General features: G+C 40.6%; 1 protein-coding gene across 6 annotated transcripts in view; it reads left to right on the forward strand.

Moving 5' to 3' along the window:
* The first annotated feature begins 2,885 nt into the window (after positions 1 to 2,885).
* The window catches only part of HECTD2 (HECT domain E3 ubiquitin protein ligase 2), a 73,488-nt gene continuing 58,139 nt past the window's right edge, over positions 2,886 to 18,234 (forward strand). For 5 of the 6 annotated variants that reach the window (XR_014309263.1, XR_014309264.1, XM_082721941.1 and 2 more), the window contains exon 1: positions 2,901 to 3,159. Coding sequence is in view for 4 of the 6 variants with exons in the window: in XM_082721941.1 (XP_082578067.1) it covers positions 3,022 to 3,159 (138 nt within the window). In the remaining 2 variants the exon portion in view is untranslated. Of the gene's footprint in view, positions 3,160 to 18,234 lie in introns of all 6 variants that reach the window. The other variant, XM_082721940.1, reaches the window with a different exon arrangement.

Consider the following 18,234-nt stretch of genomic DNA (forward strand, 5'->3'; position numbering starts at 1 on the left):
ATTTACTACTACTTTAGGACAACACTCAGTTGAAATGTGAAAAGGATGTTTCCTTTAAAAAAAGTTTACTATTTCACAGCCATACTTGCTATACTTAAGATATTAGTTATAAAACACTCTTAAATGACCTGCCAGAACTTACTTTGCTATTGTTCACTGGATTAGTATTATTCTATGTAATTATAATAGAATGTTATCTATAATTAGAAATTCCATTACCTTATAATTTGCTCCTTCCCCTTGTTCCATGGAAACAACCAGCTCTCTAACCTCCCCACCCCTCAAACTCCTATTCCCCATAGGTATAATTAATGAGCTTGGTTTTCCATCTGGATTTGGGAAGGTGAAATGTTCTTCCACCTCACTCCCAGTTTTTCCCAGGCTAATGAGTTTATATTTGGATGCCATCACTGTTGCACTTTAGGCTGACACTTACATAGCTGAAAAGCAGCTTCACACCTTCGTGCAGGCCAGCCGGAGCTCTCAGCATATCCAGCTTCACAACCCTCTCTCCGCCACCTGAGCTCCAGAGGCATGTTTGTGGCGGTTGGGAATGTGCCTCTCAAGGCCACTAGTTCCCCAGGGGCCAACACCCTGCAGTTTTCTAACATCCCCATCTGGACTCCAACCCCCACCCCGGAATTCATGTGCATGAAGGAGGGATGGAGGGTGCCTGAAGAGCAATGTATTTAATAGGAAGTAAAAGAAAACATCAGTGGATTATAATTAGGGGTATGTAACTCACAGGTGAATTAATCAGTGGACTTGTTTAGAAATGGGTTATCTATACTGTGCAGCAGCAGAAATTAAAATTTTTGACTTGCCTTGTTTTGCCAATATTTAGCCATTTTGTTCTATTGAATGTGACTACATGTACAGACACACTTTTATTTAGTCTCACACATGAAAAGAGAAAGCAGAAGGCATGTAATTCAAGTGGTTTCTCATCCAAGCATTTTTATCACAAATTACTAAATCTAGTTGAAAACAGTCAGAAAAAGGATACTCTCCCCCCCACCCCCAGCCGGTACTCCCCACAGTATTTGTTCCACCAACCTAGCTTGGCAGCACAGAATATTTTGAATTATAATTAAAATAAAGGTTTCCCTTTCTAAAACAACATTTGAGTTGTTGCCATATTAAAAGATCAGCAAGCTGACCTGCTAAAAATAGGATGTGATTATAGATTCCTCTCTATAGGATGAATATTTCAGAGGTTTAAGAAGGAAAGTAAATCCTGAAAAAGAATTCAAGAAAAAAAGAAAGGAGAATGCTTTAAAGTAATGTCTGTATACATCATTTCCCTCCAAGGCTGTTTAGCACAGAAATACTTTTTCCTGACTGTATGGGCACTTCCTCCATACCTTTTACTAATTAGCATTTAAATAGGTGATGACAGCAACTGTATTAAAACTAGAAAGCCTGTCTATAAATGAAAGTCAGAATTTATAACTTAGAAATTAACTGAACACTAATTGTTATATTAATTACATTGGTTGCTTCAGATCTGCTTGCAACAGATTCTGGGTTTGAAAAACAGGCAACCTCATCTCAAGGTGCACTTTAACTAGTACTTAGTTGTGCTAATAATTCTGAATTATGTAAAACAGATAACCCAAACATCATCTTCGGCTTTGTTTCAGATATATTTTTGGTTCTTACATTTGGATCTGGGTATGCTCGATCTGAAAATTCACTCAACCTCAAACAAAACAAAGCCACAGCCTAAAAATCTGAACACTTGAAATGTCGAGAAGGTCCCTATTTTTAATAAGCGATACAGCGCATTCTTACTCTTTCCCTTCTCTTCTGCAGGTGTCTCCGCTGCTCCAGTAGACTGAGAAAAGGAAAAGGAGGGGGCGACAAGAAAGGAAAGGAAATTGTCTGTGTGGCTTGGCGGGGTGGGATGGGGGGGTGGTGTTAATATTATGATTAAAAGCTTTCCTCTTCAGTTTGAAAGTTCTTACCCATATTAATGATCTGACATTAAGGGATATGAGTCTGAGCAACAGCGGAGTTTGAGTCCGTCCATCTGTAACTTATAAAAGGAAAGGAACAAAGCAAGGATAGGAGGCAGGAAAGAGATGCAGGGAGAGCGCGAGCTGTAGGCGCGCGGGGACGGGAAGGGAGAGGCGGATTTGGCAGTCAAAGGGGGGACGAAAGGAACAGGAATGGAAAGTGTGGCCTGGCCGTGCAGCCCTGTGGTGGAGAAGGTGGAGCCCACGACGTCTCACTTCCCCCCACCCCCAGTTTTTTCCTTTGTAGGTGGGGGCTCCCGGCATCTGGAAAGAATTGGTCTAAGAAAGGAAAGGCTGTCGCCTGAGGATGCGCAGGCTCGAGACCGCCTCTCTTGGAGCAGGCGGGCGGGCAGGGATAGCAGGGACAATCAGTGACCCTAAGGCAGACGGTTTTGTGGGCGCTGGGGGGAAAAGGCCACCAGCCCAGTCCCACGGGTCGGAAAGCCCCAGGCCAGGGCCGTCCGCGCAGGCGACGTTGCCGCGCCCACCCCGTGCCAACCAGCGCCACTCGGGCCCTCTCACTCCCGGCCCGACCCTCTGCGGGCCTCGCCTTGTCCCCTCAGTCCAGATCCTCTAGTGCAGACCCCTCCTCGCCGGGTCTGGCGACCGTCGGCAAACATGGCCGCTAGACGTCTGCCGCGGCGCCTCCTCTTCCAGACCTCGGGGGCCGACGCTGGCAGCGGAGTGTAGCCCGACCCGCCGCCCGAGAGCGCGCGGCGGGGCGGGGGCGGCCGAGGCGAGAGGAGGGCGGGGGCCACGGGGAGCGGCGGTCGCGGGCCTGGCGCGCGCGGGGGCGACGGCAGGGCGGGGCTTTCGGGCTCGCGCGCGGGGCCGAGCGCGGGCGCGGGCGCGGGCGCGGGCGGGGGCGGTGCGGCGGCGGCGGTTGGAAGCGGCGGCCCAGAGCCCTCTCGCGGCCGCGGCGGCAGCAGCGCCAGCCCCAGCAGCCTCCCGGCCGCCGCCGCCGCCGCCGCCGCCGCCTCGCGCTCCCGCCGCCCGGCCCGACATGAGTGAAGCGGGTCGGGTGCCCTCGCCCGCCGCGCCGCCGGAGGTGGCCGCGGCAGCTCCGGACGAGAGGAAAGGGAAGGAGCCTGAGCGCGACAAGCTGCCGCCCATCGTATCGGCGGGCGCCGGAGCTGCTGGGGTAGGTGCCGGGCGGGGGCAGCGGGGCGCCCCGACGGCGGGCGTCGGGAGGGAAGGCAGGGGGCGCCCGGCGACCCCCGAGGCCGCCGGCCGCGATGCGCCGGTCCATCCTTCCCCGAGCCGCAGTGGAGTGTGTGGACAGCCGCGAACACTTCTCGAGAATCGGAAAATGTTGGGGTGGCCGCGTCCGCTGCCTGTTCTCGGTTATTGTCTGGCTTGGAGGGGGCCCACTTTCTCTAAGGAAATGACCGGCTTTTTGGAGTCCACGTTATCATCTGTTGGGTCAGGGCAAGGTAGCAGGCAGGGGGGAGTGGGTTTTCCACCGAGGTGCCTGCCTGCTTTGGGGGCGCAGAGATTCCCCCCTTGTCTTCGATTTTCTTTCCCTTCCCCCCTCGGATTGAACAGACTGTGCGGCGAGTTCCACTTAATTGTGACCTTTCCGTTGCTGTCAGGATAGTGGGAGGTAGATGCCTCAGTGATGGTTTTATTTTTCATATGGTACAGACATGTGACGTAAGGTGGGGAGGATTTTTTAACCTTTTATTTAAACTCAAGTTATCTGAGCTTGACAGGGATGATTTCCCAGCTGGATTTTCTTAAGGATTAATTGGAGAGCGCTCTAAGGCTTCAAACTACATATTGCCAGATGATGTAATGGGACAGCCCCCCTTCCCTGTTTTTACTGGTGGTTATGATTCTGGTTACTTTGGCGCGCGCGCGCGCGCACACACACACACACACACACGCACACACACACAAATTAATCTGATTTTTGAGATTTTTATTTGGTATAACATTTAAATACTTTTTGAAAGTTTGCTTGGGTACATTTAAAGGCCATGACTTGTCATGCATCTGTGCTTGACAAAATAGTAAAAGTTTAGAGAACATGATACATTTGCTTTATTCCTACTTGCAAACTCATTTCTTAAAACCTCCCTCTTAAATGACTAAGAAGTTACTAAAATAGCTCACTCTTTAAAGTGTTAGGAATAATGTTTTGATTCTGTAGGTTTTTAAAAAAATATCTAGGGACTGTGATAACTGGAAATTGTTAGAACAAGCTCTGATCATTAAATCACTGCAGCAAAGTGTGGACAGTAATAAAATGACACACATACTAAAATATAGCTAGAAGTGAGTGGTAAATTAAAGTTGTATGTGGTTAGAAAACACTTTGGGAGATTCTTTAAAGGAATTTGTCACAGACCCAGTTCTTATGTTGGTAACCTAGGCTTTCAGAGTTTATCCAAGACATCCTTAACTTGCAAAAAGACAGTGTTTTAAAAGTTCTTTAAATCAGTTTAAAACAATTAATTAATATGCTTATAAGAAACAGTTATGTGAATGAGTTTTGGTCCTCTACTGAGCACCCTCCCCAAAACATATTTATCTCAGTTTAACTGAAAAATTGAAGGTTTGGAATAAAAACTTGGAGAAACTGATATACTGTGGACCCAGGTCTGCAGACTGTTTCCTGAAAAACTTGGAGTTTGGAGTTTGGAAATTTAGAGTTTTTCAGATTTTAGAAAGTCAATTCAGTACATATGACATATATAATATGTTTAGTGAGGTCCTGGCCAGTTCTTCATAATTAAGCATTTCAGTAGTTCTGCAGTCAAATGTATGTGTATTCACACTATGAGAGGTAAAGTCAGTCTTAAGTATAAATAGCTTCATATCCTTTCAGATCAGGTTGGATTGTCAGAGTTCAGGTCAGGTACATGGTTTGTCACGATATGAGGTACAAAAACCTTTCAGTTTTAAAAGCTTATAGGATTTCAAAAGTGTGAATAAAAGATTATGGACTTTTACTACTAGTCAAACAAGAATAGAGTTCAATAAGTTTTTTAAAACCTTGAATTAAAGAAAATTGAATAAAATATGTGTTTGGTCCTCCAGAGGGCAGGAGAGCTGGAATGATGTCTGAGATCACCAGCAGGTGGGGAAAGCCTTGGTGTGGAGGGACACAGAAAAATGGTTTGTGGCCTGTTGGTTGTTTTTCAGCCTCCACTGTGGACTAGATGAAGTTTCTGGAGGCTTGCTTAGGAACCTGATTGCTGAAAAAAAAAAACAATTTTTTCTTTGGGACTTTCTTTAGTGATTCTTTTTGCCCTAGGTGAACAGTTCTATGTGCACTGAGTTTATGACTCAATTAATGTAACCCTATATTACTGGCTTTTTCTGAAAACCATTCTATTTCATTTTTACAGGAGTTTGGAAGTAATTTAGAGTGACAGCTCCCTAGAATAAATAGAAAGCCAGTTTATGATGCCCTAAGAAAGCTTGAAGGGTTGGGACTATATCCTGAAAGTGTAAAAAATATATACAGGGATGGGATTGAGGGTGCTGGAAAAAGCAGCCCTGAAGTGATTGATCCTAAGACCACCTAAGTGTGAAGGAAGGCCCTTCTAGCCACAAAGTCCCTAGCACAGTGGTGTCAAACCTGACTAACCAGAGTTTCCCTGGTAGCATGTTAAAATCCTGATTCCCAGATCTCACCTCAGAGCTCCGGTTTTCAAACTCTGAAGCAAAGTAAAATCACCTGGGAACTTTTAGAGCCATCATTGTCTAGTTTCAATTGCATACCAGTTAAATCCATTTCTGTGGATGGCTCTCAGACTTCTTTTAAACTCTCAGATGTAGCTAAGATTGAAAATGCATGCTTTATGTGCTAAATTAAGAGCTCTGTGAAATCTGTGTTTTAACTACCTTTCTTCAAGTCTACTTAGTTTATGGAGCAGCATTTGAAATGGACTGGTGAAAGGTATGGATTGAGTCAGTGGTGTGGAGAGCCATGTAACAGCTGCTAGAAGTCATGTAGACGGATGTGTCTGAGGAGGCAAGGCTGTGAATGATCAACCCAAGGTATTTGGGTGCGTTCATGGGTGACGTACATTCTATACTGGGAGTCTTAATAGAGGTACATGATTAATCAGGTGTCACGGAAAAGGCACACAAACAGAGTGAACAATAAGTTTCGGGGGCTCACGTCAGTGGGCACGAGCCCCCCGCATGATATGGATTCAAGTCACCTGTATCGTTTCTGATTGGACCTTATTTACCCTTACTGATTGGATGTTATAGTGTGCGGTATGGTGATTGGTTGTTTTTCTATCCACTGTTTCCTATAACTTGACAAGTGGGGCACAGCAGAAATCAAGGGTGGCGGGGTAACTGAGAGCAATGTTGGTTAAAGTGGTTCTAGTTGGAGATGCTCAAGAGGCTCAAGATAGAGACCTCAGGAAACCATCAGGGTGCATAGTTTGGCCTTGCTGTTGTGGAGAGGTGATGCAAGTCCACAGAGTTGAGGAGACTAATGGAAGCAGGACATAGATGCAAAGGGGTGGTGGTATCAACATTGAATTTACTGAGTTTGACAAATTGGAGTGGAGGAGAATATTGTAAATTAGTTGTTGATACAATACAGAAGTTAGAAAAAAATGGTGAATAGGGAAGAAGAAAATGGCCAAAGTTAGAGCAGAAATAATAGTGGCAGAGCATATGGGTGGCTCAGTTGGTTAAGTGACTCTTGGTTTCGGCTCAGGTCATGATCTCAAGATTGTGAGATCAAGCCCTGCATGGGGCTCTATGTTCAGCGTGGAGTCTACTTGAGAGTCTCTGTCTCCCTCTCTCTCCCCCAGCTCACGCAAGCACTCATGCTGTCTCTCTCTCAAAATAAATAAATGAAATCTTAAAAAAAAATAATAGTGGCAAGTGAGGCTGAGTTTGACTGTCTACTTCAACATTTAAATTCGGTGAGCGGGAAAAGAGAGGAAGTTCTCCACAGGGTAGGATAGCAAGGAATGAAATGGCTTCTAGCAAAGAATGAAATGTCTTCAAGCAAGAGCTAGATTTAATTAAGTCAGAGAGGAGAAGGGAAATGGAGGAAACCAGTTTAGGATTTCAAAGGGAAGTTTGCCCACAATGAAGGCCAGAAGACTTGTCAAGTAGATGGAAGGTGAGGGGAAGGTTTTGAGGGAAATTTCAAAGTTATAGAGAGGATTTGATAGGAAGTCAGTATCAAGAATAAGTTCATATACATTGTGTCAGGTGTGTATAAATGGGCTTGGTGAAGCCACTAGCTAAAATGTAACTACCAATTATGGAACATCTATTATGTTTAGCTTTGGACTAGATGCTACAGAAAACACAAAAACATGGTTTAAAAAAAAAAAAATGCCTGCCTCAGAGGAGGCAAGGCTTACACATGGAAACATAACAAAGCAAAGCAATGTGTATAAGTCACAATGAACCATAGAAACAATTTGCGCTATAGGAGACCAGAGAAAGGAAATCAATGTGTGCAGAACTGTGAAAAAAGGCCTTGAAGTAAAGGTAATTATTTAAACCGGCTGGCCATTGAAGGATGATGGGATTTGGATGGGCAAAAGAAAGTGGGTAAGTAATCCAGTGGGGAAAACAACATGAGCAAGACTTAAGGAAAAGCATTAGGGAGTAATACAGTGAGCCCAATGGAAGCGTGCTGGGAACTTGTGGGAGGTAAGTAAGATTGCTTGGGGGCTGGAGCCAGATCACCAGGCACAAAAGTATGGACTTTCTCCCCCGCTGTGGTTAGTGGGAAGCCACTGGAGTTGCTTAAATAGAGGAACCGATGAAGTTTTAGAATATAAGTGAGGTTCAGTGGGGTGGAGTCCAGAGCCAACAACCAAGAAAGGATTCTTGAGATGTCTTTGGTACAAATGGTGGTTTATTAAAGCACAGGGACAGGACCCGTGGGGAGAAAGAGCTGCTGCTGCCCTGGAGCTGTGAGGAATGGTCCATTATATACTTGTAAGTTAGAAGGGGTCAGGGATGGCTTAAGTCTCTAAGGGATTTTGGTGGCAAGGTTTCTAAGACCCTGAGGGGCTAGCTGTTGTTGGGAAAAGGTCACTTATTATCGTCTAATAAAACCTTAATCATGAGACCCTTCACATATATATTGGTGGGCCCTATGTTTGGGGATGATTGCCAGCATGTTTCTTGGAGGGTTTAGAGATAAAGGAATTTCTATATGTTAATATAGACTTACAGGATCCTGGTTGGGATGGGGGCTGCTGTCTGACTGAGATTGCCTTTTTCCCTTAGCACAGTATTAAGGTGGAAGTAGTTGAGTCCCTAGAGGAATGTCACTCTGCCTGTTTCAAGGATTTGTGAGTGGGCTCTGGATAGTAAGGAAATTTAATAACTTTTCTTCTGCCTCTGTTTTCCACATCAGAATGACATAATGAAATCCATGGTAGTGATTAGTGGTTAGCCTGGAGGGGGATAAGGAAGAGTACAAAGAAGGAGCTTTGAAGTTGGTACCCAAGGTAAACAGGTGCATCCGCTCAGATGGTGGCCATGTGATAGCAGGAAGGGATGGAAGAACCCACATGATGTGGAACCTTATTAGGCAACAGAATGGAAAAGAGGGAAGATTGATATAAAAAAAGGATTCTGCAGTTTCCAGATAAGTTATCTCAGAGAAAAATGTTTATATCGAAAGGCAGTCCAGCCAGTAACATTCCAAATAAACATATGTGTGTGTGTGAACTCACATAAACTCTGCCCATCTAGGTATTTGGAACAATCTTGTACATGGAGACTCTTATGCCCTTTGTCCATTGTGTCCTAAACAAGAGGTGAGAAGGAAAGAGTGAAGGCTATGGTGCCAGAGGTTTTAAGCAATTTAATAAACCATAGATATTATAAAAAAATATATATGTATATGTTTTATATATATATATATATATATGTAATATAAGTAATAGCTAGTATTTGAGTACCTACTCTATGCTAAGCATCTTCCCTGTATTTCTTATTTAGTCAGATTGCAACCAAAACCAATCACAACAACCACTATGATGGTGAGGAAGGTAGTCTCATTTCATAGAACAGGAATCTGAAAGTCAGAGAGGTTTGCTGTTCTTGCCAAAGAGTAAAATAGCAACAAGCAGAGCTTTGTTTAAAATTGAGACATTTCTGGCTCAGAAACCCATGCACTTTCCATATACTGTATCTATGGTCTGGACAGTATGTTTCAAAGAACCTGCACCTGTAGCAATATTTGTTCTTTTTAAAAAGAGATGTGGTCTAGTGACAAGTTCAAAATTTTGTTAACCAGAGATAGAATTGTTATGGAGGAGAAAATGTGTTCTAGGAAAGCTGATAGTGTCAGTTTTAATGATGGCATGAATGAATGATTTTTCTATATAAAATAAAGCAATTTCATTAAAGAAAAACAATCTGAAAGTCTTGAGACATAAAAAGCAGGGTGATAGCTAAATAAATACATATCCAGGGTGTCTCTAATTTTGAGTGGGTTGTAAAGTCTGTTTGTCAATTTTTTTTTTAACTGCATAGCCATTATGTCATTGCCTGCTTATTCTCTCATTCATAACTAATTCAGAATGTTAGGACACAAGTGCTTTGACTAAATGTAACAATTGGAGAAAAGCGGTCATTGTAAGTTGTGAGCAGGACACCTCCAAAAGTGCCCTGTATGAAACTGAACCCTCCTTATAGGATAAGTGAGAAGACTAAATTAATACACATAGAGCATTTAGGAAGGAGCCTTGACAAAGTGAGCACTCAATAAATGTTGGATGATGATATTTTTATTATGTTGTTATTGTTATTTACAAACCAACTACTGCAGCTGGGGAGCTGTTTTTAAGCCAGCTCACCCTTTCTAAGTCTGTTCTATGGCTTTGGTACTTTCCTTCATAACGTTTTATATCAAGCCTCCCAACCTGGACCACCCCAACTTCCTTCTCCTTTCCTTCAGTGTGCATGCACACTGGCGCATTTATGCGCGCGCACACACACATGCACACTGAATTCAAGGACATTATGCATTCTCTGAACTTTTTAGGGCTGGTGTATGCCAAGGTTCATATAAAAAAATTTTTTTTAAGATTTATTTATTTATTTATTTGGCAGAGAGAGAGAGATCACAAGTAGGCAGAGAGGCAGGTAGAGATGGGGGGGCGGAGCAGGCTCCCCACCGAGCAGAGAGCCTGATGTGGGGGCTCCATCCCAGGACCTTGGGATCATGACCCAAGCCGAAGGCAGAGGCTTTAACCTACTGAGCCACCCAGGAGCCCCAAAAAAATTTTTAAGAGGAAAAGAAATCAAAGTAAAGGAGGTACAGCCAGTGTTACCAGAGTGGCGGTGATTTAAGCATAGTGTTTGGAACTTAACTTGCTTATTTTTAGTGTGAGTTGAGGAAGAGAGAAAGATTAACAGAGGACAAGTGAGGAAGTGGGTGGAGCTGAGAAAGCTCTGGGAAGCTTTGGTTTCCCTACTTTTTTCTCCTGTTGTTGTTTTGTTTTGTTTTTCTGGTATGAGTTTACTCTGTGGGTGAAGGATTCCTTTTTGCATTGCAAAAATGTTAGGCTGCTAAGCCTTACATGAAGGATTAGTTGTTCCTAAGTTGATATTTGTAACTTAGTGACATTTTGGTAAGCAGACAAAAAACATGTTTTGGGGAATGATTGTAGTAGACAAATATGCCTTTGAAAAATAGAAATTATTGAAATTTTATTAATTCAACTGAATTGAAGTCTATCTGAAGTCTGAGCCTAGTTATTAAAGAAAGCTCTATTCCAAATTAACTTGTTTTTTATCCACATGTTCTTATTAAAGAAGAGTAAATTGGTTGAGGAATTGTGATTGCATTAATCATACAATTTAAATGTGGTATTTTACGGTATAACAGTAATTTATTGATGCCATTTTTTTCTTCTTTTTCTATGTTGTAAGATAAGTGAATAAAATTTCCTATGCCACCTTGCCTTCCTGTTGAGTGAACACCGAATTTTCTGTTTCAGGACTAACATTTTTTTTTATGTTAAGTAGGGTTAGTTTCAGTAATTTATAAGATCAATTGCATTGTGACTTTTTTGGTGTTAGAATTTTGTTTCAGAATCCCAATCCTTATTTCCTATTCTCCTTTGAAAGAGGTGGTTTATATCACTTAAAGAAAGCAATTCCACTTGGACTGGTGCTACTTTGTTTGGGAGGGAAGTTCACACCTTGCAAGTAGCTAACTTTTCACATCTTCCTAGATGTCTGTCCAGCAGAGTTAGCACTTCTGATTTTGTAACCCAGCATCCTAATAGGAACAGTGAAAAAAGCATACATAAAAGAAAAACAAAGTATCTTTACCCAGTAACAGGGCCTAAAAATAGTCTCCTTTGTAGACTAAACTCAGTTGAAGCCTCTCCGCTGATATGGCCCTCCCTGGTAATTTAGGTCAGTTTCTATAAAAAGTTGGTATAGGAGGCTATCTTAGATGTTTTTTATTTTAACTTAAAACACATAAATGTACATTTGTTCATCTGTCTTTTGACACAGTAGCCTTTGCTTGATACCAGAGGAAGCCACTCAATCTTTGTAGTTTTCTGTGCATTATAAGTAGTTTCTTGACTCATTGATACTGAATGATACATACATTATGCATTATATTAGGAGCACTTAACCTATTGCTGAAATATTTATCTTTGGATTTGAAAAATGCATTTCAGTGAGGTATGGCCCAAAGTATAGATTGCTGTGAGATATTGATCTGTATCTATATAGACCTATATGTTTATCAGAAATTACCAAATCAAGACCCTCAGTCTTTATTCATTCAGGTAGCTTTTATTCTTTGTCTATAGAGTATTTTATACCAAAATTAAATTCACTACCTTTCCAGCAAATCCCTTCTTCCAAAAATGATGTAAGGATACTCTCAATCTGAGTAATAATTCTGTTATTTTTCCTAAGATTGTATGCTGTATTGGATCTAAGTTAGGAAAATATGTTTTCATCTGTCTAGATCAGCTCTGCCAGGAGAAACATAATGTAAATAATATGTAATTTAAAATTTTCTAATAGCTACATCAAAAAGAATAAAAATAAAGAGGTAAAGTTACTTTGAATAATATATTTTATTTAGCCCAATATATCCAGAAATTTACCATTTCAGTATTTAATCAGTGTAGACACTGGCTGAACTACTCTACCTCTTTTTCATAGTATGTCTTTGAAAATTGTGTATTTTACATTTACTAGGTATCTGTTTGGATTAGCACATTTCAAGTGCTCCATGGCCCCCTTAGCAAATGGCCATATTAGTGCAGATCTGGATGGTATTTTCTTGTCCTCCCCAAATTTCTTAAATCCATTCTTAGTTTTAATTATTATTTATTCCTATTGTAGCAGTCCTCAAAGTGTTATCTTCCACATCCTTATAAAAGTCCATGAGGTTGAAACTACTTTTAGGGTACTAAGATGTTATTTGTCTTGTCTTATTTCCACTCATTCTCCTGAGTATAGAGTATAGTTTTCTAAAGCATACATGACTTGCTAGTCCAACAAATTGAATGCAGAAGCAGAAGAATCCAGCTGTCTTCTGGGAAACCAGATGTTAAAATAGATTTGCAAAATGTAATGCCCTTCTTCTCACTAAGATTTTTGTTGTTGTTTGAGAAAATATATTTTCCATTATGGGTTTATTGTTATCTTAAAAGAAATTGATACATGCAATAATTTTTAAGAGTGTAAAGGGATCCTGAGTCCAGAAAGTTTGAGAACCACTACTATATGTTGAATTTTGTTTGTTTGCTTTATTTTTGACATTATTGATGACAAGTATTCTACACGTGTGTATTTTCTAAGTAACCAAGTATTATTGAACATCTTAGAATGCTGAATCATTATTTATTGTATGGAGCATTTTCTAAAATACATTACATACCCCTCAAAAAGAAGATTCTGAACACATTTTAGCATGTCCTGTTGAATGGATCCCTGTGACACCTTTGCATTTAGAACTGACCTCACCACAGAGCTCTATGCAGAGTCAATTTCTAGTGTTTGTCTCTTCAGTAAGTAAAACTTCTGCCTGTTGGCCTAAATAGCTAGACTGTAATATTAATTTTCACTTGATATAGTTTAAAATGCAAGCATTTCCCAACCTGTTCACAAAACTAGTTAAATATGTTTAAAATATATTATGAATAATGAATTTTATAGATATAAGAATTCAATTTAAAATATTTTTATTTAAAGACCCTAAGGTAGTGAGATATTAAGGCTTTAAAAGGTGTTTCATGATGGAACAGAGCCAGCATATTATTCTTTTATCAGTGATTAGTTTAGAATGTGAACAAAAATGCTTTATCTTATACAGCAACTTTTGGGGAATAGAGGATTAGCAAGGTAATTTTATCAGAATTTTGAATATGATAGAACTTGGTATTAAGTACAAAGGATATCATAGATATCCTTCTTATTAGCACCTGATGAAAAATATGATAAAGAAATCAGAAATTTAACTCAGGTGTAGTTTGTTCCTCAGGAATTTAAAAATTTAAAATAAGATCAACAATATCATATGTTACCAATAGCAGAGCAGATAACCTAAGTATTTATTTACATTTTTAAAAATTATTTGTGATTATATATAGTCAAAGAGACCATTGAGGTCCATGGTAGGTATTTGTGAAATATGATTTTTGATTAGTTATGTAATTACTACATTAAATTTTTTGCTATTTACTGAATCTATGGTAGCCTCTGCCTAGAGTTAAGTCTACTATTTATTATGCCAGCTTTAAATATTTTGAGTTTTTTTCCTCAATGAATTCCTGGTGTTTTTTTCCCTGTGTTCCCTATTTGTGCTGATCTTCAATCTGTAACAGCTGGTTGGGTATCCTGTTACTCTCTATTCTTCAACACATCCAGCCCACTGCTTGTGGGCTGGCCACATTCCAGGGCTTCATCCTTAGTGTTCTCCTTCTGTAGGACTCCTAGATTGCATTTCCAAAACTCCTCAGGAAACCAGATGTAATAATTGTGGTAGATCCAATTCTTAGAAGACTTATAAAGAAATGTTCTCTAACCTTTAATTTAGTCTGATGTCTGATGTCAATACCCAATAGCTTCTTGAGTTGATTCTCTAATTTTTAGTTTACCATGGCACAACATGCTGCCCTATTTTTTCTTGTGAAAGTATTAGGTTTTGTGGAAGATTTCTATTGTACAAGCTAGTGTAGGGCAATGGCTATTTTGTGAGTTTCCTTTTATTGATCTGTGGTGTACTGTCAGCCTCTGAAATTGCCGATGATTTGTATCAGGTCATTTCAAGTATTAATTATCAAGAACATAGCCATCTTAAAACAAGAGACTTGGTAGACCAAGGATTTTTTTCCATGTCATTAAAAAAAAATTTTTTTTTAATTACAAGCAACAGAAAGCTGGGCCATGTATGCTTCCCTTAGGAAAAAGGGGGATTTATTGGAATGATACATATACATAGATCAGAACCAAAAAGCAAACTGGAACAGAGATTGGCTGCTCTCTGTGCCCCTGCTATTCTTCACTCTTGGCTGGCACTCCTTTCCGTATTCCTTCATCTAAAATCTGGAAAGACCTCCTTCTGATTACATACTAGGAAGCATCAATGCCCTTTATGCAAGACCACCCTAATGGGTAGCCACTCAGGCTACAGATGGCTGCCCTTTTGTTGAGTTCCTATCTCTGCTTCCACCCATGGCCATTCCTGCCCAAAAAATAGGAACAATGCTCTAGGGACTACAGAAGCAAACACTGGATACAGCAACCATGAAACAGGCTCAGTGTATCTTCCCTCAAACCTTTACACCCTTCCAGCCACTTGCCTTTCTTCCCTTCGGTAAAGCTTCTCGACAGAGCAATCCCTGCTCATTGCCTCCATTTCCTAACTTCCCACTCATTCACTAGTCCGGTTCATACAGTTTCTGCCACCACCATTCCCCTGAATCTGTTGTCTGCAGTGTCCCCAAGATTTCACAGTTATTCATTCTAGTAGGCATACTTTTGATCTAACCATTTTCCATTGTTTAACATCATTGACCACAATTTTTCTTGAAACTTGATCCTCCCTTCATTTTTAACACATCACCTTTTCTTGGATTTCATATCTCCTTGGCTATTGATCCTTTATCTTCTTTGTCAGCTCATATCATGCAGGCCTCAGAGATACTGCAGATTTAGTTCAGACCCCTGCAATAAAGCAAAGATTACAATAAAGCAAGTCAAATCAAATTTTTTATATCCCACTGCATATAAAATTATGCTGACACTATACAGTAGCTTATAAAAGCATAATATCTAAAAAACAATGTACATGCCTTAACTTAAAAATACTTCATTGCTAAGAAATGCTGACCACCATCAGAGCATTTAGTGAGTCATAAATTTTTGCTGGTGGAGGATCTGGCCTTGATGTTGGTAACTACTGACTGGTGAACGAGGTTGGTGGCTGATGAAGGTTGGGGTGGCTATGTCAGTTTCTTCAAATAAGACAATACAGTGTTCTTCATCAGTTGACTCTCCCTTTCACAGATGATTTCTCTGCACCATGTGATGTTGTTTGATAGCATTTAACCCACAATGGAACTTCTTTCCAAATTGAAGTCAATTGTCTAAAACCCTGCCTTTGTTTTCTCAACTATGTTTATGTACTAATCTACATCCTCTCTTGACATTTCAACAGTCTTCACCAGGACTAGATTCCATCTCAAGAAACCACTTTCTTAGGGCGCCTGGGTGGCTCAGTGGGTTAAAGCCTCTGCCTTTGACTCAGGTCATGATCCCAGGACCCTGGGATCAAGCCCCGCATCTGGCTCTCTGCTCAGCAGGGAGCATGCTTCCTCCTCACTCTCTGCCTGCTTGTGATCTCCGTCTGTGAAATAAAAAGAAAGAAAGAAAGAAAGAAAGAAACCACTTTCTTTGCTCATCCATAAGAAGTAACACCTCATCTGTTAAAGTTTTATCATGTGATTGCAGTTCAGGCACATCTTAGGCTCCACTTCTAATTCTAGTTCTCTTGCTATTTCTACCACATTAGCAGTTACTTCCTCCACAGTCATGAAACCTTAAAGACATCCATGAGGGTTGGAATCCACTTCTTCCAAACTCCTGTGAATATTGCTATTTTGACCTCTTTCCATGAGTCACAGATGTTCTGAATGGCATGTAGAATGGTGAATCCTTTCCAGAAGTTTTCATTTGACTCTGCCCAGATCCATGAGAAGAATTCCTATCTAGGGCAGCTACAGCCTCATGAAACATATTTTTAAAATATGACTGAGAGGGGCACCTGGGTGGCTCAGTGGTTAAGCCGCTGCCTTCGGCTCAGGTCATGGTCTCGGAGTCCTGGGATCGAGTCCCGCATCGGGCTCTCTGCTCAGCAGGGAGCCTGCTTCCCTCTCTCTCTCTCTGCCTGCCTCTCCATCTACTTGTGATTTCTCTCTGTCAAATAAATAAATAAAATCTTTAAAATATGACTGAGAATTCAAAATGACTCCTTGATCCATGAGCTGTGGGCATGAAGATAGCGCTCAATTCATTCTCTGTCAGAGTTCCCGAGTGACCAGGTGCATTGTCAATGAGCAGTAATATTTTGAAAGATATCTTTTTTCTGAGCAGTAGCTCTCCACATTGGGCTTAAAATACTCAGTAAACCATGTTGTAAACTGATGTGCTGTCACCCAGGCTTTATTATTCCATTTATAGAAGACAGGCAGAGTAGATCTAGCATAATTTTTAAGGGCCCTAGAATTTTCAGAATGGTCAACAAGCATTGGCCTCAACTTAAAATCACCCTAGAAAGGGAATCAGCCTATCTTTTGAAACCAGATATTTACTTCTCCTTTCTACGAAAGTTTTAGATGACTATTCCTCCAGTAAAAGGCTATTTCATCTGAAATAACACTGAAAAACCTGTTGCTTAGTGCAGCCACCTTCTTGAATTAAATCTTGAATTAAATCTTCTGGATAACTTGCTACAGCTTCTACATTAACATTCGCTGCTTCCCTTGAACTTTTAGGTTATGGAGATGGCTTCTTTCTTTAAACCTCATGATGCAACCTCTACTGGCTTCCTACATTTCTGTAGCTTCCTCACTTCTCCCAGCCTTTATAGAATTGCAGAGAGGTAGGGTCTCGCTCTGGATTAGGTTTTGGCTTAAGGAAATGTTGTGGCTGGTTTGATCCTCTATCCAGATCTCTAAAACTTTCTCTAATATCAGCAGTAAGGCTGTTTTGTTTTCTTATCATTTGTGTGTTCACTGGAATAGCACTTTTAATTTCCTTCGAGAACTTTTCCTTTGTATTCACAACTTGGCTCTCTGGTGCAAGAGGCCTAGTTTTCAGCTTATTTCATATATCAGTATATCTCCTTCCCTAAGCTGAATCACTTCTAATTTTTGATATAAAGTGAGAGGTGTAAGTCTTGCTTTCACTTGAATACTTAGAAGCCATTATAGGGTTTTTAGATGGCCTAATTTCAATATTGTTGTGTCTCAGGGAATAGAGACTCCCATGGAGAAGGAGTGAGATGGGAGAACAGTAGGTCGGTGAAGCAGTCAGAACACACACATTTATCAATTAAGTTTGCCATTATTTATGGGTGTGGTTCATGGTGTCCCAAAACAATTATAGTTGTAACTTCAAAGATCATCAATTATAGATCACCATAGTAATAATGATGAAAAAGTTTGAAATATTGCATGAATTATCAAAATGTGACACAGAGACACATAGTAAGCAAATGCTTTGGAAAAGTAGTGTTGATAGACTTTTTGATCCAGGTTTTCCCAAACCTTCAATTTGTAAAAATGCAGTATCTGCAAAATGTGATAAAGAGTGATAAAAGGAGGTATGCCTCTTTTTCCCACAGATCTGTCCTTCTATTAGTTTTGCACAACAGTTACTTCATAACTGTGACATAATGATAACCCTGTAAGTTAGGGGGAGATCCTTTATTTTGGCATTAGAAACATGCTTTTGCCTAGTGAGTGTTGATTCCTTTTCTGGTCACTCACAGATCATATTCTTATAAAACCCAGTCTAGAATTTTCAAGTTTTTACATATTCTTAAGTCATATAACCTCTGTTTATGGTGAAATGTCAAAGTTTGCCTGTTCTCCTGAACTTGGAAATAAAACATTTTACGTTGTTTATTTTGTAGTCTATGGGAGGGTTCCTTGATTCCCATTATGCTTCACATTTAGAGCAGAAGTAGCTGTTAGATTTTGCCATTGTTTTGGCCCAGACTTCC

This window comes from Mustela nivalis (genome assembly GCF_964662115.1).
Source record: "Mustela nivalis genome assembly, chromosome: 2".
In the NCBI taxonomy this organism is placed as follows: domain Eukaryota; kingdom Metazoa; phylum Chordata; class Mammalia; order Carnivora; family Mustelidae; genus Mustela; species Mustela nivalis.